Source organism: Mya arenaria, chromosome 12 (genome assembly GCF_026914265.1).
Source record: "Mya arenaria isolate MELC-2E11 chromosome 12, ASM2691426v1".
Lineage (NCBI taxonomy): Eukaryota > Metazoa > Mollusca > Bivalvia > Myida > Myidae > Mya > Mya arenaria.
The window spans coordinates 65,232,339-65,257,771 of record NC_069133.1 but is presented as its reverse complement, the minus strand read 5'-3'; the positions used below and the strand labels follow the sequence as shown (position 1 = coordinate 65,257,771).

Sequence of the window (25,433 nt, the reverse complement as noted above, 5' to 3'; positions counted from 1 at the left end):
CACACAAACTGGTTAAAAACCCCAGTAAATTTACATTCACTGCCACTTCCATGGCGGTACCGAACAATCTTTGAAAAACACCCCTAGTTTTTCATATATCATATGTTGTTCCATGTTTTTGGTTTGTCAAATTTTAAGTGTGTTTCATAGCTTTGGCGTTTATACGGGGCTTATGTTTAAACTTTCGACTATTGTACATGTTTCTGTAGATTTTCGTTTAAATATTGTCACGAAAAAGCGTGTTGGAACTGAGAGGACATTTAAAAAGTATGCATTTGATATATTAAACGGTTGTTAAGTTATAAACAAAACATATAACAAATGTAGACGAGCGGACGGACAGTCAGACGGACAACCAGATGGATTACTATAGCGGACCCGCCTTCTTGCGGGAACGGAAATAAATTAGTTGTCAAAATTGATCGAAACAGTATAGCCATAAACTTAATTAATAAGTTAGATGATGATAATATAAAAGATACTGAAGTTATTGTCCCCACAAGCAATCCAACTACTGTTTTTAATATAAAAGGAACGCAACTATGAAATTACTTCATACAATTTATGCCACAATAGAATCGGAACGAAAATGTATGACAACATTTTTTATAATAAATGATAATAACGATAGTGTATTCACAAGATAAGATTAATAACTTGTGATGCAATTGATAAGCAAATGTTAATACAATTGTTAACACATATTATTGCATTCAATGTGTGTGTTCGGTCCGTTATCGTCGTGAGTTAAAACGCAGAAACCCCGGGCGTTATCGGTAGAAAACGTCCTTACCTATTTTCTTCCGAGTTGTTTTTCCCTGGCAAGCTGATGTGTGTTTACTAGATAGTACTTTCTGCAGTTGTTTTGACTATTTGTTTCGTTTAAAAGCACTAAATTAAGTCTAAAACGTTTAACTCCGTCCAACTTGAGTTATATCTGTCGATTTTATTCAGAACATACGACTTATATGGACATGATTCCCTTCCGTCGTATGTAATGAAGGGTTTTCAAATATTGTTTTCTCTGATGCTGAAGATGCTGTACATTTTATCCAGCACATGTTAACAATTTGTCCAATTGAATGTAGTTGCCAAAGCATATAAATGTTAAAATAGGAATATAGTATATGGTATAAATAATCCAAGTCATCCAGTCAATTTAAACAAATAAATAATAATTCCAATCGACTGAACACTGCAAAAAATGGCGTCGAAACAAAAATGCAACTGTCGAGTTTGTTGCGGCCTTCATCGAGCTTGGGTGATAACGACCTCAAAAGGTGTATTAACCCTATATTAAAGTGTCCTTTGTGGTAAAAGTTAACGCTGGACCGCATTTTAATTCAATGGAATGTTTATATTACAATAAATGTACAATAAAGCATAATAATTCAGGAATATATGTAACTGTATTTTATTTAATGTTTGGGTTTACATATTGTACATATAAATTTTCCCATTATGCGGTACAACAGAAATTATGTCATTTACACTATTCATTTTGCCACAGTAACCACCTGTTGTGCCCGATAAAACAAACTGACATGCATTGAATCACATAAAAAGTTTCATTAACCTCATGGTTTCACATTCTTTGTTTGATAAAGGCATACGGGTCAAAATATCGTTATGGACAAACACATAAAATTGACGCATTATAAGATAAACGGTGAACATAAGCAGCAGTTCTAAAACATTTGACATCTCTTGTTATTGCAGAATCTAGTTAAAGTGGTATTTTCACTATGTTCTCTTGCCATAGCAACAACAATATTTGGCATGCATAAACTGTTTAATAGCACTCTTTCCACTTTTTTAATCATTCCATCGTATGACAAACATTCCATAATTTTGTAACCCCTTATTGGTTTAGTTTAATGTGTAAAGCATGAACATATAACTAAACATGATAAAAATAATGATTAGAATTACTGCATAAAAAAACTAGATACAAGACTCTTAATGGGTTAAACGAACATAACTTACAGAAAAAATAACCTGAGCTCTATTGACTAACGCGAACAAAGCATAATTTTAAAAGCGTTTGTAAGTGTGAAAAGGCTCAGGAGTAATGATGCATCTTATTTTCTTTGTTTTCGTCTACATTTTAACTCCTATATCGGAGCGATAACAAGTAGAATGGGAGTAACCGATAAATAACTACGTTGCGGATAAACCGCAACCCTTTTCACTTTAACAGCTGGCTTCTATTTATTGAACATTGTTCTTGGTAAAATATTTCAAAACCGGTAGCACTAAAGCGGTCGTGTATAATCACAATAACTCTAGTTATGGGTGCTGTATGATTTACTTTTTGTTTCCATTCATTCATCAAGAACATGCGGTAGTATTTTATTTAGAAACACAGCAAATATTTAAAGTATGATTTGCAAACACAATTACTATGATAAATAATCAAACTCTAATGAATTCCATATCATATGCATAAGAATAAAATATTTGAAATATTGAACTTTATCGACCTTATACGTCGACACATGCGTCAATATGTATTAAAGCTATTAACACTCAAAAATGCAAAACCTACATTATCAATATTCAACATAATAAATGATATAAATAAGAACTGTAATACTAAAACATTTCAACATAAATATCGTAAACTCATCATCTTGTTTCAACCATTCATATGTACACGTCCCCTTCTTTCCATAGGGCATTTCTAATGAGACTAGTCTATTTGGTGGAAATTTGTTTCCTCGCTCCTGGCGTTTTGTCCTTCAAAAACTTGGCCATATCAGGCGTGATGTCGCTGACCGTGACGCCTTTTACAGCCAGTTCCTCCGCGACTCGCTGCAGGTAGGTTGGGTCCGGATAACCGAACCTGAAAAAAGTAACATACACAAGTAGCGATTAACTGAAGAAACAAGAGAGTGATCGCGTTTCGTCAAAATAGTCCGTGATGAATATCTTCGGTTAACCTGGGCCTGGTATGGAATCCTTACAAGCATAAATAAGCGTCTTCTTCCGTTACCGTACGGAATCCTGCTCTGTGGCTTTGTCGTATAATTCTCGTGTATGAGTGACAGTGTATGGAACAATGTTAAAAGTGTGACGAACGTTCATACAGGCTAATACAAAAGCATGTGTGCATCTACAGTTGGTTTGGCCAGCCTACTCCCTTGAAGACCTCTAAGGTGTCGGTTATGGCAATGTGATCGGGTAGGCTTGCCAGAGGGAATGGATCGTTGGTAGATATCGAGCCTGAAGAATGGGATTAAGAATGTCATGTGGACTCATGGTTGATTGATGGAAGGAACACATGGATTGTGTACTAGATAGTATTATCCTATAGACCATCACCAGATTTGAGAGCGATGGTGTAGGAGAGTGTGCAATCCAATAGCAATTAGAATCTAGTTGGTGCTTCTGAGTTTCCTATAGTCACCCTTGACCCTCCGTGACATACTCAAAAAATATTTTGACTTATGATTGGTAGCTCTGTGCTCTTATATCATTGGGACAGCAAGCAACAAATATTCCTAGAATTGCTAGAGAGTTGTTGACCTTCTTTGACAGCTGAGCTTTCTTTGACAACTCATCTAACAGGTTTAGGCCATTAAGTTTGTCTGTATGCACTGAATATTTGGATCTTACTCCTTATTACGGATAACCTCTTTCTTACTGGGGTTGAATGTCATCGTCCTGTCGCTCTTCCACTTCTGCAGTCTGTCAAGATTTTGGCCTAACACTGGGACAGTAGTTTGGTTATAAAAATAACCCTTTTATGACATAGAAAATACTTTTAAAACGAGTGAATGTCATTTGCCAATTAGTTCATGATACAATTGTTGTCAGGCCTTTGACCATTTAGAAAAGATACTTGAAATGCTTAATGCTCGACATGACTAGTTGATCCAAATACAAATGTACATCTGAAACGGACTGATCGAAAGTTACAGGAAATAGCATTTATTTCTCAGACGAAATATAAATCAGAATCATTGCTATATAACAATAAAGGCTAACTGCGTATTTGGCCGGTGATCCGTTTTGTGGTGGATATCGTTCCATGTGATAACCCCCTCCTGTCCGGTGGTACGTGACGTACCGATGGTGAATACCAGCCGCCGTTGGAAAGCCACAGCCAGCATGCCGCACACCCGTCTCCCCTCATCATTGTCCGGAAGGTAGGCGACGCGGTTAATACCGGCGTAGAACGACCCCGGGCGTGGATGGTTTGCCTGAACAAGAACGTTATACTTTAGTTTCAACTTCCATATAAATATATGTATATGCATTACATGGCGTAGGTAGTTTAGCTATATCAGGCCTTAATAGTTGAATCAGACCAAAGTACTATTTATTTTATTATTCATGATCAAACCTTTTAAACTTAAGAGTAAGGCTAGTTCAACATAATTCCTAAACCTTAATATCTGCGTCTTTGTCCTAAATCAGACCATAACATTTTAAACGGACCATCAGATTTTGGCTTAACATACCAAAATAGCACATACAACCTACCCCTTGATGGCCGTCTGGGAACCTGTAACCAACGCTGATAGATCCGCAGTCGTTGTATCCAGCGATATGTGTCAACTGTTTCTGTATGTCCATTGTTCCACTGGGCTGATCTCCGGATATAACTCCACAGACCATCCCGCATGTGGGACACGCAAGCTTAATCTGGTTGAATATAATATAATAAGTTATGCACTGACAAACATAAATAATTCATCAAAATAATAAAAGATGACGTGTTGCGAGTATTTCAACTATACTTTGTGTTAAAAGGCAACTTTTAGGCACATGTCATCGGCCGGATGAAAACAAGTGATTTTGTTTTTCATATTTCTAATGTTCTTACATACATTTAGAATCGAAGTTTCCGAGTGTATAACTTTATATAAGGAATTAGATTATACCATGAACATAGTGCATTTTATCACACAAAAGCAAAGATAAACCTTGAAATAGCCTTCAATGCATTCTCTACAATAGCTGTGTCCACATCGTAGCGTTTTCGGGCTGGTCATTTTATCCATGCAGATTACACAGTCTTCTATAACATTGTTGTCTCCTATCGGCTATGAGAAATCGTTTTTCATACATAAAATAATTAAAGGCATAGGCAATGTGTTAATCGAGGTAAAAAATTAGATATGTTAAACATAGTATACCAAAGCATTTCATTACACCATTAAAACTATATACGGTAATTATTGGTTATGAAAATGTTTGTATTTTTTAAATACTTACTTAGTTCCTGATACAATTATATAAACAAGTTGAATGCATTAATAACCTGTGGTTGTTTCTCTTCAAGCTTTTCCGGCTCTGTTCGTGTCCCCCGACTAGTCTTTAAATTAGCATCTTTGCTCGGTTCATTAACTGCCTTGTTTTCGATGTATGTCTGAACTTGTTCTGCTAGACGAGTGGCCAATGTTTGTTCTTTTATAACAATATGTATTTCTTTAAGGTACTTGTTCTTCTGTTTGCAAAACTGTTCCAACTGAGTAAGGAGCGCCGTTAAGCTTATGTCGACTGTATAAGCACCTCTCCCTAAAAAGGAAAATCCAATGAAACTGAAGTTGTCTTCCATTTTATCAACAACCAATCAAGCTCATTGGCTTAAGTTTATTATAATAAAACAGTAACTCTTACCTGTTCCGAGTAACGGGAATGCTATGGAAACCACCTTCAACTTTTTTGCCTTCAGAAAAATGTTTTTGTATGTTTCATCAAGGTGTTGTTCATCTTCATGTGGAACAACTGCATGCAACACATGTTTGTACCCAAGATCTCCACCAATCGTGGCAATAACATCGTTTACATTTTTTTCGTTCTTAAATTTTCTATTTTTATCATCTCGATATAAATTTCCTCCAATTGAATGAAGCTTTCGTGCGATCATACTAGCGTTTTCGCCTTTCGAATTTTCACTGCAAACTATTGCAGTCACTCCTTGTAAATCCGTAATATCTTCTGCGTGAACGTGTATTTTAACTTCGTCATTGAAATGAAATAACTTGGGAGTAAATGTTGGATTTGAGCTTTTGTTTGTCTTGGATTCACTATGTATTGGTGGTTTTGCGACTGCATCCCGATAGGATATCTTTTTGTGTGGATCGTTGCTTTTTGTCCTTCCACAGGCCATGACGTTTGTGGTAACCATGACCTTGAAAAAAAGGTAAAATCGTCAACTTGTTTGATGGAAATAAATCTCCAAAGCTGTTACTTAAAATAAAGAAATACGATATAACATAATGTTTACTTGGGTGTAACGCGTTTTAATAAAATATATTGGTAGAGTAAAATATGGTTTTTGACCAACACATATCAAGCACATACAATCGTCTCACCAATGCGCTTAATTCGATAGAAAATAATTGGTATTGACGGTGCATCATGATTTTACACTCAGCAATACACTCAGTCTACTGAAAACATGTTATAATTGCAGTTTTAAAAAGCTGTATTTTTATTAACAGCTTTTGGTCAGAATTATTACCTTAGGTCTAGTGCCCGTATCTTTTCCTTCGTTTGAAGTCCGAGTTTTCTCTTTGTCTGATTGAAAATATTGGTCGATTGCTTCAGCACCTGGATTGTCTGTATTGCTCGAATCATTTACAAACATCCGAACATGTTCAACGACATCGACAGCCAATGTATTGTTCTCATATATTACTATATGAACAGTCAAGCCATAGTTTATGTTTTTCTTCACAAACACCTGAAGCTCTGATAACAGAGACGTTACACTGTCCCTGACTAAGATACCGCCCTGTCCTAATATAAGGAAAAATCAATAAACAATCAAGACATGTAAAATTCAACAGCCAACTTCAATAATGCAGCTTGAACTTTTTAGTAAAATGATAAACAAAAAACACACATAGTTGATTTTGAAATTATCAAAATGTAATAGATGATTAATAGATGATAAATAAACTAGAACAAATAGTGAAGCCAAACCTGTCCCAAGTAAAGGAATGGCTATCGATTCCACCTTCAAAGATTTTGCCATTTTGAAAACGTTTCGGTAGGTTTTCTTCAATGAAGGTAGGTCTTTTTGTGGAACAACTGCATGCAAAATATGTTTGAAGTCAGTATCACCACCTGCAGTTCCCACAACCTCTGATACTTTTTTCCACGTTTCGAATTTCTCGTTCTTTTCTTTTTGATAATCCGTTCCTCCACGTTCATATAACTTCTGTGCTATGATTCCAACATTTTTTCCATGCCCACTATCACTACATACAATAGCATTCACTTCTTGTAGCATGGTTATGTCTCCTATTTGAACAATTATGATGATATTATCATCAAGATAGAACGTTTCCAGCGCAGACAAACAACATTTCTTTGGACGTGGAGTTTTTCCTCTGCCCGTAAGTTTGGTAACCTCGTTTGTGTTACTTGTGTTCTGGTAGTTTTTTGTGTTAATTGCAACCTCGTGCCCCTTGACTGTCACTTCTTTTAACACATCCTGTATTGCTTTCGTCATATCATGGCTTATATCAACAAAGTGAATCTCCTCTAATGCACGAGGGCTTTTGCTGAACTGATGAACTGCATTAGCGTACGTTTTCGCACAAATTTCATGTGGAACACCAAACAGACCTGAAATATATAAAGCACCGGAATAAAGCGTAGACAATTAAAAGCACATGAAACAATGCAATTCAGCCGCAGAAGACATCTCAGTAAACTGAAGTTTTCGATTATATACTCAGTTCATTATATACGCACATGCACAAGGTAAAGTAAGGACACAAACATGAAATGCAAACGTTTTTGAAATATGTAGTGAACATTGTTTTCGGATCTGACATTATGTTTGGGGAGATATATCAAACACCGAGCAAAAACTATTTAAAAAAGTAAATAAGTAAATTGTCTTTTGTTTGCTCAAAACCAACTTTTTAATGAGATCGTTTAGAAAGGAAAATAAATAGGTAAAAGTTTAAAATAAAAAAAAAATTGTTTTACTTTTGTTTATTTCAAATTAGTTTTATTTATAAGTGGACAGACATTTTCTCGCTGAACAGGTTTTTTTAAAATGTCATCATTCAGCGCTATTCGTATAACGCTAACTTGCACCGGTCTTTATATTACCAACGCAAATAAAACTTTTTAATCCTGACATCAAGCTTCATTTCTTTCATCTGGATAGTTAAGTTACTCTTTACATGTGATAAAAAGCATGAGTGTTTATATAAACACGTTAGCATCTTGAGATTTTGGTCAATCTTTTTGTATATTTATTTCTAGATCACCATCTAGACGGCTATTTGGTGGGCCAGTTAGCTCACCCACCTCTCAACAATGCGTTCCGGGCTCAAATCCCAACCAGTGCTTTTGGGTTGTGGAACAAGTAGGTTTCCTCCGAGCACACTGATTCCCCCACAACATAATCCCACACTCTGGTTATCCTCGTGGGAGTGTTTATGATCGTTGGTAAAAACATCAGTTTATACTAAAGACGGCGTGGTAAACAAACGCTCAAAATAACACTCACCTGAACTGATTGATGGAAATGCAATTGATTTCACAGATTGTTCTTCTGCCTTTATCAGGCAATTTAGTATAGTCTTCCGTAAGTCCGAAACACATCGCTGAACTTCTGACTCTTGTGTGGTATCGTATTCATTCCAGCATGGACCAACAGCATGCAATACCGTTCTGTAACGCAAATTACCGCCTTCGGTTGCAACAACGTCACCAGCAACTAAAGCTTTTCGAGCTAAGAAAACAGGAATTCGTACTTATTTATCTGGCATAACAATACAGGTTAATACAAACAAGCCATTCTACTTTATTAATCTAAACAGAGATCAAAAGTGATCTTGCATATACAATGAAACAAATCGTTTATCAAATTAAAACACGTAAGCATACCTTTTCGTATTATTGTCCTACACTCGTCAATCAGCTGACTTCCAGCGGCTGAAGCAATCACCTGAGCAATGCCTCCCCCATGTTGCAAATCTTTATTTGCTGCGTTCACAATGCAGTCCACCGGAACTAGCAAAATGTCGGCCTCGTATGACTTGACCGTAAGTTTGTTCATCGAAAACCCCGTCACGTTCTTTGCGTCAGTCGTCCAGGAAAAGGGTCGATTTTGCAACTCCGATCGATGGTCTTTATGTGCTTTTGGTGACTTATCGCTTTTGCCAAGAAATGATTTTACCTTACTCATGATCTCTTCTGTTTCTGCATAGATATGCACGATATCTTGAAAACGGTCTTTAACACAATAAACGCCATCAAGTTCCCTATCTTTTAAATGTTCGTTTCGGTTTTGGTTGGGAACGCAAAACTTCTGCATTTTGTTTAGCTTTTCGTGACACTGATGAACAATTCGCACAGCATTATTTACATCTCCAGGGTTTCCCGTTATGTAAAGAATGCCATTTGGAGTTTCATAATTACATTTCACAAATATTTTGTCTATTGCAAAAAACTCTCCCTGAAATATTTTCTTGATAGCTGCATACTCATTAGCGTTCATAACCACTTGCTCCTCCTTTTGCCCATTGTTACCATTATCTAAATACACATTTAACCGTCTGTGGGCTTCATCAACGGCAGTTTCACTAGAACCACACACCGTCAACGTATGTACTGGATTCGATTTCCTTTTTTCACAAGCATCATCTGTCAACAAAACAGTGCAAGTTCAACGAATGATTACTATATGTGTACCACGCAATGTTAAAGCCGGGTTTATTTATTACCAACAATATGATTTAACGTCGTAATGAAAAGTTGATTTATCAGGAAGTATAAAAGTTTAAAATAAAATGAAAGAAACTTAACTACAGTTCATTGAAATACATATCTTGCCATCTTGATGTCAAGTTTGTAAATTAAAAATAATAAACTTACAGAATTCCCTTTCGATCCTTTTATATATCTGTAATCACATAATCAAATTTATATAATTTTATGCATGGCTACGTAATTACGAAACACATCCTGCTATTTCTAGACGTTTCACAAAACATAGTGTCATTTATCTTATGTAATTCTTTTTTTTTCTTTGGGTTTTCTTTCATATGTGTGACCTATTTTGACCACACAACCCAAAATTCATCGTTCTACCCAAATTTCATCGACTTAAGGTAACACAACCCTTGTGAAAAAAAACTTTTATAATTTAGCAAATGATGTAAGGCGCTTGACTACAAATCTTTTGAGGGTTTTGACTTAGATGTTCGATTCCATCCAGAAGCACAAATAAATTATTATTTTTTTCTTTGATTTCAGTAGCTTTTTTTACATAATTTAATTTGCGTTTTCAGTGAAAAGTAATATGATATATTTTTACATATATTTTTTGACGATTTAATTACTAGCAGACACGGCTGAAAATGTTGGTTTGGAATTTCACATTCTATTTTTAACACGACGGTTAAACACTTTGATTCTTTAGCATTATGTTCCCAAGAGGTTAAAGTTAATTATTAGAGTATATAGGCTATTTAAGTACAGCTTGATTTGTTGATTCGTTGATAATGTGATCAAAAATGAATTAAATCAGAAAGAAATTTTGCAATATATAAATCATATATAATAAGTGATAGACGAATGATAAATATAAGCAAACTTAACATGCTAAAGGCCAGTTTAGAGACAATTGTTTTATACTTGTACAAAAATAACAAAAATTAATATTATTTTTTTTCGAAAAGCTAAAACGCTTTGTTGGATAATACTGTTTTTCTTCTGTTTTTCCCTTAATTCTCACGGGTTTTTGTTTGTTTACTTTTAGGCAATAAATATTTATTTGATTGTTCTTATTTTTCGCTTTTGTAGGTAGACATCGTGAGGACTTCCATAATTTTAGTTGAAATTTGGCTAATTTAAAATTTCTATGTTCATATAGATATCCTTTCATAGTCAGTATTTGTTGTTGCTGTTTGTTTGTTTTGGTTTGTTTGTTTTTGTTTTGTTTTTTTCTTTTTTTAATGTTTTTTCTTAATTTTCTAACATTTAAAATATCTTTTATCTATTTGAATGGTTATATATTGAACAATAATATAAACAACAGTATGCTTTATTTAAAGATACAAACACAAAGAGTTTTGATACTTGTTGAATGTTTAAATGTTTATTGTCTTAAGTGTACTTCAATTTGTTATAGACATATCCATAACTTTTGTTGTGCAATATACCACTATATACATTCGAACCCCGTTGGCTCGATATTTCTTGGCTCGATTTCCTCATACAATTGTTATTTGACAGTAAATTTCTATTAAATTTTCACTTTGAATCCATAAAAGGATACATATTAAGTAATCAATATGGTCATAGTTTGAAATGATGGCTATTAGGTACATTTTACCTTAAGGCCAACAGCGTGGCATCTAGAGAGTAAACAAGAATTTCTTTGTATTGACATATTTTGACATTGTTTAATTTTTTGGCGTAAGTGTTAATGATAGTGATGGGCAATCGGCTTGATTTTCATAATCGATTAATCGGAGACCCTTATCGATCGATTATCCGATTAATCGGCTGTAATCAGACAGTATCACATAAGCATCATTTTCTGGTGTATATATTAATAAGGACCTTCGTTTTCATGTAAATTTCATTCCTAATTCTTCAGTCGGAAAACATGAATTATTTCTGGCACATTGAATAATTGTAAAAATAATTAAAACATAAAAATTCAAGTTTTATGAAGCAAGGGATCATTTCATGGTGAGGTTTACTTAAGTTGACTTTTATTTATAAAATAATACATGGTTTTGGTAGTCTAAAATAATAGACGTATTATATGGGATTCTTCCAATCACTTATTTCTAAACAGGTTTGTGCAAAAACCGGGTGGGTTTGAAAAACATTCAACTTGTATTAAGTGAAGTATTTTATGTTTGAAAGGGTAATTTTATATTCATATTTAACCATATAAACGCAAAGCTATTTTGCACATAACAAGCATTAAATGCATTAAACAACATGATTTACCTTTCCAATAAAACGAAACTGGAATGACACAGACAACAATTATGCCAAGCGGAACAACTCGACCCAATCGTCGGCCAACTCCGACAAGCTTCGAGATAGACCTCGTAAATATAATCGTAACAACTCGGACATGGCCGAAGTGTTCCGATTGTTGTAAAACTGTTAACTGCAGCCTTGCAGGTGCCCTTCATGTATTTATTGTTATGTTTTGACAGAATGAAATGAAGAAAAACCCATCAAACTCATAATTATTCGTTGGCTATTTATTTTTGTGTATGTAACTAATATAAAATATCTCATAATATTTCTTGTTTTTTTATGATATTTTATAGACGCAGTATGCTTTAACCCGGAATCCCGATCGGAATAACTACCCACTTTTGGTACAAAAGAATTTGAACGTGAAGGATTTGCCATATCTAAAATCGTAAAAAAATATCCGTCAAGGTACAATTATTTGGACTAGGTTTTTGATTGATCATTGCCCTAGTGTGAATAATAATTGCCCAATTATCAACTGAAAGAAATGGTCAACCATGTCTTATCCTCGCCCTTTTATCCTGTATAATACATGTTGTTTTTTTCATCTGTCAGTGACCTGATGCGGTTTTGAAAATTAAATTTAAAAAAATGAGACATAGGAAATTGGCTTTGGTTGACATTAGCTATTAAAAAAACGAATAATTGGAAATTAAAATAGCAAACCTTTTCTCACGTATTTTCGGAATAAGACGGCAAATATTTCCATCATTCAAATATTTCTTGTTTTTACATCGACTCATTTTGACGTTTATTTCAATATTTGAGCACAGCTAGGGTCGATCAAGCCTAGTTTCATAAGAATCTGGTCTTGAATGATCCCATCCATTTCGCTTGAATAATATGCATTTTTCTAGCACCCGGGACAACCGATTACCAGGGTAATCAAATAATTTGAGACCCCGACCGTTGCTGTCAGCTATCAAAAAGCGATTTGAACAGAAAGAAAAACTAAAGAAAAGGATTGTTCAAACTCAAAGAAGCGGTTACTTCCCTTAGGTCTAAGTTACTGCGCTATATAAAGTTGGAAATTTACTAGATTCAAGCAAACTATTTTTTTTTTCGATCATTCGATTATGGAAAGATGAGGGCGCCGATCGCCGGGTTACGAATGTCTGCCGATATAATCGATTATCGGCGATCATCGGCCCATCGAAACAATTATGACCGACGGACATCAAACTACCCTAAAAACACACTAACTAAGCACTCCGTACTCATACCATCTAAATTGACAATTATTCAGGTTTAAATGTGGCAAAATTGTAAGCGTAGGACAATCACGCACATATTTCACAATCTACCTCGTACCAACCTGGACGACATCTGTGTCCCGAGGAAACACCACAAACATTACTTTCTTCAACGTAGTTTTCTTTGTATCCTGAGCGAATCTCTCAACGCTTGAAAACATCTCTCCGGCGACAAGGGTTGGTGGATACTTCAAATTCCCTGTACCAAACGCTGGAATTGCTATTGTCTTTAACTCCAGCTCTGACGCTCGTGCAAGACACTGTTGCATGACGCTTCGCACATCCTATTTTTGTTTTAAAAACAGTATTTGAAATTGAAATAGTAATATTTTAATAGATCTTATGTTAAGACAATATACACTATCATTATTATGAAACTTTTATTTACAGCGTATTCAAAAACGACGATACTAGTGGTATTGATTTATAACTAACCTCTAAACGTTCCTGTTCATCGACTTGCTTGAACGGCGAAAGTGCTACGTGTATGACATACTGACAAGGAAGTCCGTGCCCCCGGGTTAAAGCTATACCCCTATTTCCAATTCCATTCGGAAATTGTGTGTGACATTCCTTTTGCAGATCAGCTCCAGCGGCTCTTAACAACGCTTTGGAAACTCGACCAGTGTTAAGATCAAGCTTGTGAGACGTTGTGTTGACGATCACGTCAGCCTAAAGAAACAGATACATGCAAAATTATGCAAAAGAAACCTCGGCAAATGGATTTTTTCCAAATATACTTTCTTGTATATCAGAAAAGCATGTTTGTGTATTTCCAGGCAAAGGAATTCTCTGGCTTCTTCAAATAATAAACGGTTTTTTCCAGAAATTATTTGACTACAACGTTAATTACTTCATTGATATGTCAGCAACTAACAACGCAAGCTTTATGTGGTGAAATATACAAAGTCTAAATTTTTGCAGCATTTTTAACGTATAATTTTATCAAAACTCCGAAATGTATCGGGTCGATATTAACGATGCGCCCCGAATTCAAGTGAACGGAACTGTCATGAAATTTTTTAGGTAAAATACACGAACAATTAGAAAGAAAATAATGATATTTAAATCTACCTCTGTTTTATCAAGTTCCCCTTCCACGACCACAGCTTTTGTCACGGAAGCTGAAATTGCACGTATGTTTAAAAAAGCACCATAAAATTCATTCGCTGTGTGTGTGTTTTTTTCAAGGTTTGCCGAACACGTACGTTATGTGCGCAGACGCCGAAAAACAATTCGACCTTATAAGATTTGTTTTAGTCAAATCATGATAATAACAACTCATGTAATTAATATGACAACAAATAAACGTTACATTAACGAAAATAAAATATGACCATACTTTTTTGAACGAAGTATTCTTCAATGAAACGTTCAGCTTGTTGAAAATGAGCTTTATCTTCGGCACAAAGCACAATGACATCCGGGTCGTCGTCCTTCTGCAATCCTTCCAAGCTATGTATGCATGACTCGATAACAGCCCCGCTAAACAAAGTATATTCCCAAAGGTTAAATGACTGCAGAGGCACTGCTACGGATCTGAAGTCCATTTCAATTTCCTTTACTTTTGTTAGCACTTCCGAGACGATGTAGCGGAGATCTGATAACGAGTTTTGCTCATTTCTTTTGTCAAAGTCTTTAATCCCAACATCAACATATGTATTGCTTCCATCCTCTCGCGCTTTTCCAATTTGTTCTAAGTAAAAATAAAATAAACACACAGAATGAATCAGGCAGTGCTTAAATGCTGATTATATGATTTAACTTTAATAGTTCATTATTTTTGTTTAGAAGTTTAGAATACTTCCAAAAGTAAAGACTTTCAAATAGTATCGTTGTAGTTTATGTAACTACATGTATATAGCACTTGAGGTTAATATACAAAACTAAAATTGTCTCTCGTAACGTTGGAAGACATGATGGCAATCGGTGGATGTAAAATATAGGGTTATATAACATGATATCATATGTTTGCTTTTCGCAAAAATAATGCAACAAGGACGCATTTAATGTTATTTTTTAAATTTTTACATAACTTAAATGTTTGATCTTACATAAATGTAATAATGAATACGCAAATGTGTTGATTCATCATTTGTGAGTATATGATGTATACCGGTAATCAAATCTGACCTAGTTCAGCCTTGATGTTAAATTCACAAATACAAATTGAAGTATTGGTTACAGTAACAAATGCAAATTTGAATTGTGGTATTAAAATAAAAATCTCAAATACAACTATGGATATTGCATTCCGTGGAATCAGATATGTCGCCTGTTGCGATTGCAAATCATTGCCGTACTCAATATAAACCCAAGTTTAATGCACAGGGGTTGCTACGACTTAGTTCTTAGTTTAAACTTATTTATTTGACATCGAGTGTATATAAGTTATAACAACATTATATTAATCACTTTCGTTGGCAAGATGTTACGAGAGAGTCTTGTTTTGTTTTGTGTGTCTAACCCAGAGGAAACCAAGATGTCCCGCTTAGTGACCACAAAACAAACTTGCATGTACACAAGCCGGGAAGCGAACCGCAACCTGCCTATGTGAGAAACAGTGCACTCACCACTGCTATAACCAAACAAAGATACTATGACCCATGACCAATATATAAATATTTTAAAGAAACGTTAGATAAAACAGTTCTGAATATTTCAGCGGATACCATTTTTAAGTTAACTTCACTTCGACGTTTGATCTCATAATAAAAAGAGTTTGTCTACTTGTAATGGACATCAATAATACAAATGAAAACTACGGGGACAACTGACCCTTATGCAGAAACCGTTTCCATATACCGTGACCTTTGACTTCAAGATCACCAGAGGCTGTTTACCTACCATGCCAAATGTGCCCATTGTGCATACAAAAGTTGATGATTATACAACAAACCATTCACAAGTTACTGATCGGAAACTGTTTTTCACTCAAAGGAAATTTTGACTTTTACCTTTCATCTACTTCCTGAAATCAATTAGGTCATCTACTGAGAATGACCAATCTGCATTAAAAGTGTATTCAATAAATCATGCAAAATGTGTTGATAGAAAACGAAAGCCTTCAAAATTATTTCTATGTACTCTTGCAGGCCACAATAAAATGTTATCATTAGCATTTGTTGATGACAATGACATTCGGTCAAACAATATATGTTTCGTCATTGGTCTTTCATTTGGGTCATTAGGTAATACTATGAACATATTTTGTCGAAACATAATTTCTGAAAGATTTTTACTGACGCCTCAAATAAAAACCTCGATCCTAGATAAATGGAGTTTTCCATTGTAAGATGTTGACGGAGAACTCCATACCTGCTGTGTTGAAATAATCAGTATAAATGTATGTATATATAAAAATCATGTTACGCATTCACGACATGCTTTGCTGTTTTGATTGGACTTTAAAAAAAGCCTGTCCTTTTTACTTCTTTCGAGACCGTTGCCCTAAATAGAAATAACTTTGAACCTTACTTCTGCCTTCGGCGTGTGTCCTTGTAAGAATTTTCAAATCCGCTCGCGTCTTTTCAAGTCTGCAGCATTCAAGAACAAGTGTTTTCTTGTTACCTAGCGTCCAATGGAATTTTCCGTTGTTCCCTTGTTTACGTGGAGCTCCTTTTGATTTAGGTTTCTTTAGATCCAAAGATACTCTAACATCAAATCGTTTTTCAATTCCACTAATAAAATCCTTTCCAGGCTGACATGTAAGCAAGTTTTGCTTCGCTTGGTTTTCAATTTGTGTTTTTCTTTCACTAATCGTGGTGCTTTGCGTTGATGAACTGAAATTATCTTTGTTTACAAAATCAGTAGTTGAATTAGTTAGCCTTGCTTTCAGTCCATTTAAACAACTGTCAGCAAAGTTCGCTAATCCTATAATGCGCACTTTAAACGACGTGTCCACTTCAACAACAACCTTCCCCTTGCCTATTTCCTCTAATATGGCCTTTATATGTGCTGCATGGTCTCGAGATTTTCCAATCAAGTCATGACTGTATTCGACAATATTCCTACTGACGACCGCACAAGCACGTTGAACGGAGTTATCATCAATTCCAAGCACAAATACCTTCTTTTCCTGCTGACGTACGAAACAATCAAGCGTGTTCTGTTTTAAAATGGCATTAAGATCATGTTCTAATCTTAGCTTTATAAGACATTGACTGGCTAATGTCGAGATCGACACTTCTCTTTCGTGGAGGTCATTTCCCAACTTTTTAAATTGTTGTGCCGTTCCATCATTAACTTGTTCATATGTTTTAATCAGATTGTCAATCTCTTGAGTGCACAGTGAAACTACATACTTCAGTCCTATGATTTGTATTCTGTAACTCTCATCAGTAGAAACCGATGCCTTTCCATGTGCCTTCTTCTCGACATGTTTAAGAATATCATCTTTATACAATTTAGACTGCCCAGTAAGAAGACTACTACGAGAAACGAAATTCTCCTTCACCAGCTTACATGAAGTTTGAATTTCATTCAGATTTAGTCCATGTACAATTAATGTGTTTTCAAGTTGCTCTGATACACAATTTGTATGCTTGAGAAGATTATCTACGTCTTCCTCGACACGTACTTGCGATAAAATATTCTTTTTTGCTTCTGACAAATTGACTTGTCGACTTTTTATGTTATCTGATATTCTTAATATTCGAACCCAAGCTGTGCCGGTGTTGTCTCTGAATCCTCTTATACATATTGTGCATTTTTTTTCAGCGGCTGCTTTCATAGTGATGTGAACTTTCAAATCTTTAACTTCGACCTCGATACACGATTGAAACTTTAATACAATATGTGGCAGCACTAAGATTTCTTCCCCGATATCTTGTTCGATTTGCTCAACATCATCTAATGTATTCAACAATCGATCATGCTCAGCATATTCCGATTTACTTTTTGTCGAATCACTGTCAAATTCTTGGTCTGCGGCTTCAATTTTTGTTCTGTAATCTTTTAACACATACCGAATCGCTGTTAGGCCAATGTGTTGGGCATGATCTGCGCTAGAAACCAATCCAACTTTCAGCGTACCTCCGTCTTCCAATGACAGAATAGCGTTTCCAAATTGACGAAAGTGTGCATTTATTTCTTTCAAACAGTCATCCGACTCTAAAACACTCGTCCATTTCGTTATATCTTCACAAGAACCACAATGCTGAACGAAACGATGTTTCTTTGTCGGTCGTTTAGGTTCTTCTGTTTCATCATATTCAAAGGTAATATATTTCACCTGCAAATTTATGTGATCGCGGGAACTTTCTTCAACTCCATCTGATACAAATATAATGGATACTATCATGTCAATAGTCTACTATTCTAAGTTATAATTTATTGTTTTAATGCTCAGTTTAAATGTTTCAACGAAGTAACTAGTTCATATCTATGGCTTGCGGAGATAAAGTATAAATTGGTAAATAAAAAGACTTTGGAAAACAAGCATGCCTGACATCAACGATACCATACCTTACATAATAAGTAGAACATGTACATAAAATGCGAAGTAAAGCGGCGTTTGTAATCATACATGAACACTTTCAAGTTTACTTTTTATTTGAAATGCATATGCAGGTAGTCGGTCAAGCGTATTTTTACAAATATTTTAAGTAAATATCGGACCCTTATACGGCCATTAGTGAACCGATCTTCCGATATTCCGACCAGATGCCGATATCGGCCCGATATGGTCATGCTGACTGGGCTAATATGTAGTTATGTGAAAAACATGTAATGGTGTTAGCCTACCTGTGTTATCTCCATACTCGGGAGTGTCCAAATATTCCTGGTAAGCAAACATTCCAGTAAATAAGCCTAATAGTTGCTGCTCCGCTTTTTCAGGACGTGCAAAAACAGATCGTGATAAGGCTTTGGGATGTGCATCAACTTGCGCATGGGTTGCTGATCTGGCTGGAATATTGATGGACTGAAATACAAATATTTACTTTACAGAGCGTTTTATAACAAATAGCTATATACTGACCTTAAGCCAAATTAATTATAACTTAATGTTGGCGTCTTAAAGTACCTCTAAAACATCAACTTGTTAACGAGTTATTATATAATATTTATCGTTTTATTATTATTATTATAACTACATAACAACGAAATATTCGATCATTAAATATAAAAAATCCTTAAGTATATTGGGATTTTTCAGTAAACCCGAATTTTCCGGAAATACCCGCCCGATGTAAAAGTGCATACATAAAAACAAACAAATCTATACCACATCAATGTTGTTTGGAAGTACTAGATCATAAATATGAATTGTATAATAAGAATTTGTTCGTATATGCATAACGAAACCCTCAAGAATATTGTTATCAAAACCATATGGCTCTTACCTATTAGCTAACATAAAATTCAATTGATGACTCAGACAGTTGGTCTCTCAGACTTTTTTTGAAGTGATAATTTCGTTCACGGTCATGGTTAGGTCAATTTAAATAAATTACTAGATTTTCATCCAATGTTTTAATGGGGGCGGTGTCCACTTTTTTCGTAGATGACTGATTCACCGTTCAATGTTTGCCGATACCCTGAGAATTCTTCCCTAACTGATAAAAACCCGACGCCTTTTGCACATAAAGGGCTATGGTGTCTTCCCCATAACTGGTTAAAAGGTCATAACTGATTGTACGAACAGCTTTACACGGCGGTTTAGTGAAGCTAAATGCACAAACATTTAAACCACTGCGCTGAACGTATGCATTGCCCAGTCAGTTGATAGTATGTCGACATTACTGCGTTATCTCAACAGCTGCATCCATTCACAGGTTGCGAACTATTATTTTGTTCGACTTCATGTATGGTTAGTTTTAATGCTAAACGATATTGGAACTTTAAAGGAATACCTGCGAAAAGTGTTGGCCCTTTGATCCACTTTGCGTTTTATCTCTTTGTCGAGCAGAAGTGTGAACCTGTGGTCTAGCGCTCAATAAAGATACATGTTTTAGACCTTTATTAATGTGTTCTGGCGTTTTCGATAGAAGCGAGTTTGAATTATCCCGAATATCATTCCTGTCATTTTGGGGGAGCTCTGGCATTTCTGGTGAATATCTTTTTTTTATTCCTTCGTCTTTTCCTTTTACAGCCATATCCATCTGTCCTTTATTTGTCTGATATTTATGATGAGTATCTTGCTCAATACGTATGTTATTTTCTTTCGATCCCAATTGAGCTTCCAAATCTGCTTCTTTCAGAGATGTCTTTAACTCTGCTTGAAATCTGCGTTCATCTCCAGTGGCTGTGCTATTCGGCGCCGATTTACTATGTGGCCTTCTTCGATTTATGTCACCTTTCTTGTCATCCAAGACATCGTCTTTAGCAACTACAAAGGGAACATCCACTGCTTCCGCAGTTCTCTCAGTGATGTTCAAATTGTGTTGGGCTGGTAGGTCATTAATACGTTCCTTATCTGAATTGTCATGAGTTTTTGCAAGCTTGTTCTGATGTGTTTCTTTCTTTCGTTGTGGATGTTTTTGCCCCGGGTTTTCTAAATGCACCTCTGGTTTAACATCTGATGCGTGATGACTTAATACAGATTTCGCCTTGTTCTGGAACATCGTGAAAAACAGTATCTTAATTTTTAATGTACACATTAGAGATATCTTCAGAAATTAGATTCCTAAAACATATCCCCCCATGTTGCTTGATCCGTTTAGTTGAGCTTCCATTGTATTACATTATCTTGAATATATATATATATATATATATATATATATATATATATATATATATATATATATATATATATATATATATATATATATATATTCAAGTTAATGTAATACAATGTAATATATATATATATATTATATATATATTTATATATTCAAGTTAATGTAATACAATGGAAGCTCAACTAATATATATCCATTGTATTACATTAACTTGAATATATATATATTCAAGTTAATGTAATACAATGGCTATATATATATATATATTTAAGTAACTAGTAAACGATAAATATTCATTAAATTATATCTATACTCTTTGCGTTTCATTTGTCTACATGTTGAACATCACGATATGTGATTATCTATCAAGAGTTCACTACATGTTAATGCAACATATGAATGAGCAACGTTGAAGGTGTGGATGTGTGTTTTCAACACTTGCTAATACCTATCTATAAACATGTACATTGTGCATGTATAAACATAAAAAGGTCACTTTCACCTACGTAAATCTGAAATCATTCAGGTACTCACACCTTTTTGTGATACAATTAATTTAGACTTCAATAAAATTAATTCATGGTTGATAATAACTTGAATTTTAAGCTCACCTTTGACAGTGAATTGTCGGAACTCCCTCCTTCCTTCCCATCACCGACACTGGAGTCGTCTCTACTGACACCGCCCTGCTGACGCTGCCTTGCACGTGCCTCGACATTGGCTCCCTTCCGCTCGTCACTCCCTACTTCTTCTTCCCCATCTCCTCCTTCAGTATTCTGACTTACTTGTGGTTGACTTTCTGCCATTTTCTCTTTTTTGTTTCTGATCACATTTTGGCTGTAAAAACAGAAATTTACTTCACGTATCGATATTGTTATTTTTCGCAGTCAGCTATCGAAGGTTAAAGCTACTATCAAAGTACTTCCTTGTTCAGATAGAGAATGTGAGAATCGGTCTATCCGATATTTGTTATGTCCAATATATATGAAAACTGCACTACGATATTGATTCTATTCATAGATCGTTCATACAGCAATTCCTAACCCTCATACTCATTTCTTTAGGTAAAACAAAGAACGTTACGTGTATCTATTTTCGTTTTAACTACGGGCGATTAACATGAGGCTTTACTTTATTGAAATATGATGTTACTGGTCATTTCGAAGTACATGTATATTTCATCGTACTCGGTTACGTTGCCTCAACATGAGTTGTGCTTGCGGTATGAAATGAAAGTGCCGATAAAGCTAGCTCTGACTGACCCGATGTGCCCCGATGTTTCCCGATATAGCAATGGTATGTGGATTAATCAAAGTTGCACCAACATGTGTTGATATGCATTACGCCCTTGGCATGGTATAGTTCGCCTTTATGACTTTTCCACGGTAGTCAACGATAACAAACGATCATAGACCAATCTTCACGATCCATTGAAGATCTACACCTAGTTCGGATAATAAAAATTGGTGCTGATAACCGTAGAAGCCAGATTTATCTAAATTCACTCCGCTTCCTAACATATGTGATATCGAAATGATTCGGGTAGAACTGTGGCAACAGCCTATATGAACAAACTGTTCTAGATTCCGTTCAAATGTCGTGGTTAAATGGTGCAAGCAGCGTCACAGGTTGTCCAGTACTCGTAGTTTAGCGGGTATGGTCGAACTAGTCGAAATGATTAATGTTACACGCAAGTTAACCCTAGGAGGTGATAAAGCATGTATGAAACAGTGCTACATCCATGGCAAAACGTATCAAAATGTAGTACATTTCTAAATCATTGTACTAAATTATGTCAAAGAATCGGCCATTGTTTCCTACAAACCACTTCGAATGAATGCACGATTAATGAACGAAAACGCCTGATAGAGTTACGATTGTACTAGGACTGTGGTTTAAAAGCATCATGAGTGGCAGCTCCAGGAAAGTTTTGAACATTTTAAACCATCAGTAGCCTTCTCGGTGAATGCGCAATACGGACGATACTTCCAGACCCATGCCGACGTCATGACAGGATAAACTCAATTGTGAAAAGTTAAGTAGTATTACAATTAATAAAGTTTTTCATATCTTCATATCGCATGTACAATATCCTATATAATGATATAAACGATTGTGTGTGCAAAGTCATGTAAACACTGAGCATGTGCAGATGCGTATCATGAGCACTGCTTACGATGAAATCTGTACTGAAATACATCTAAAGCCGGGGACGAATGTGTAAAGAAGCGATGGAGGAAAACAATGTCGAAAAATTATTAATATTATTTATTGATATAGTGGGCCTCAGGAGAACGAAGGCTGCACGCTCAGTGGTCGGAAGTATACTAAAAGTCATTTGAGTCAAGTTGTGTATAGAAGTAAAATATCTATAGATGTAAACACGTAGACAAAGCTGGATTTAAACAAAATTGTCATTTTGTCGAGGCACACTTCGTTAAGGTTTTCTGTTGTTTTATATTTGCAAATAGATCAACATTTAAGTATGTGCCTATTCGATATATATGTAATTAGTATATGTATGCATTAACAATAATCGACGGATTATTTTCGCACCGTAGAAGTACGTAGGCGAAAGCTTGTTTTTGAAAGGATAAACTGGTTGGTAACCGCTACCGATCTCATTTTCTCCCACCTCAGATTATAAGTATCTTCCATGGCCGAGAGTGTAAGATAGGTTCATTCCGACCCGAGCGTAGGGTGTTTTGCGGAAACGAGGTCACCTTAAAACAGTGTTCATGCACCTTTCAAGAAATAATGCTTCACTCTCCTTAGAACTATTTAAAGACCGATTTGTTTATTCACATAATCTGAATCACTTCGCGCATATCCATGACAACCACGAATTATCGCATATCCATACGCAATTATTTTCACCAAGCACAAAAGAGTTCCAGCAAAAATAAAGTTCCGTTCGTGTAAGATAGGTTCACCCCGACCCTCGTGTATGGTGTTTTGCGGAAACTCGATAAACCTTGTTTCCGCAAAACTCCCATTATAGTATATAATATGCCCAGACAAACAGAGCCCGTTTCGAGATTTTTTATTATTAATATTTTCTCAAATATTGTTAAATCTAAGGCTAAATAATATGATCTGCCATTTGCACGTTTCTTAAATAAGGCCTCACCCTTGTTTTCTATGCCATTTCAAACATTCCCACTTGGGTATACATAAGAGGATGTCATTTCACTGAACAAACATTATGATAGATAAAAGTACAGTAGTGTTTGATTCTGCAGAAAATACCAACATAAGCAGTGAAACATGGAGTCCACGGAGTGGACATCATGTAGCGTCTTTTGGCGAGTTTTGCATTTGGCAGACTCCAGGGACACATAACAAATGTCAAAATGGTGTATCCCTGAGCGCTCATTATTCAGTTATATAGGCTAGGAAAGAGAACTTATAACTGCTCAAATGTTGAAATAATTAAAAAGTTTGCACAATAATAATAATAATGTGATTTTAATCATAAAGTAAGCACTAGCTTGACCAGAATACTTGCATTTTATTGACTATTAAAAACCTACTTTCGTTTTTGAATAATTCTTCTAATCTGAAAATTCTTTAGCGAACATAAAGTATGTATATAATAAATTATGCAATTACTTACAATGACATATTTACTTAAGTTATCATTAAAAAAATAATTTAAGTAAAACTACGCACCAATCACTAAATTTCAGGATTACAAACTTTCCCAAAACTCCAACTTTCGTTTTCGTGAAGTATGTTGGCAGCCAATACCTACCAGCCAATAATTGTTTGCGTCTTACTGAAATAGATACGACGAAATAGAGAAATCAACCAAATACATAAACATAAACAGCTGCCAAAAGGGAAATATATCATACTCGTAATAAGTTTTGCAGTGAAAAGGCTTTGTAATGTACCAGATTGTGCAAGAAAAAAGAATATGGACTAAAAAGAACCACAAATGTATTGTTTAACGCTGAAGGCGATTGGACGTTATTCAATTCTATGGAATTAATATAATAGGGAAATAATATCGATTGAGGGAATAATATGTCTGGTTTGATAACCGTGACCTCCATCGCTGTAACAAATGTATCGGTTAACGCGAAAGAGGACTGGACGTTCTGTATTAATTATCAAATAATGTTGAATTAATAATAATTTTAAAATAAACATACATGATCAATGTCTCGGATTTAGCCAAACCCATTGATATCCAACATCAAGGAACTTGGGTGGTTGTTACGATCAGAAGGAGGCGATGGTTGTCCGTCTAGCGCACTCGATGCTAACCAATGCGACCCGGGTTCGATTCCCGGCTTTGGCGCATGTGAATTTAGTTTGTGGATACCAAGTCGGACAAGTGGGTTTTCTCCGGGTTCTCCGGTTTCCCCCACAACACAAGACCACACTTTCGTGTATAATCGTGCTAACGAGAGTGATTAATATTTATATAAATGTAACGGTCCGCTGTAGGCGGCGGATGTGCGTTCATAATAATGTAACGGTTCCATGTACTATCGGGCAGCGGGTG

General features: G+C 35.3%; 1 protein-coding gene across 1 annotated transcript; it reads right to left on the bottom strand.

The window, feature by feature from the left end:
- Window positions 1–1,404: 1,404 nt before the first annotated feature.
- LOC128211413 (uncharacterized) lies at window positions 1,405–24,655 on the bottom strand. The gene is made up of 20 exons (XM_052916178.1): window positions 24,593–24,655; window positions 21,532–21,757; window positions 20,093–20,794; window positions 18,984–19,161; window positions 16,716–18,512; window positions 14,581–14,934; window positions 14,313–14,362; window positions 13,674–13,910; window positions 13,301–13,522; window positions 9,856–9,883; window positions 8,866–9,624; window positions 8,486–8,710; window positions 6,940–7,587; window positions 6,476–6,753; window positions 5,629–6,142; window positions 5,270–5,526; window positions 4,932–5,051; window positions 4,489–4,650; window positions 3,991–4,205; window positions 1,405–2,845 (listed from the first exon to the last, which is right to left on the bottom strand). Exons 2-20 carry the CDS (start codon window positions 21,724–21,726, stop codon window positions 2,698–2,700), a joined length of 7,089 nt encoding a protein of 2,362 aa, XP_052772138.1. The 5' UTR covers window positions 21,727–21,757; window positions 24,593–24,655; the 3' UTR covers window positions 1,405–2,697.
- Between the last annotated feature and the right edge of the window lie 778 nt (window positions 24,656–25,433).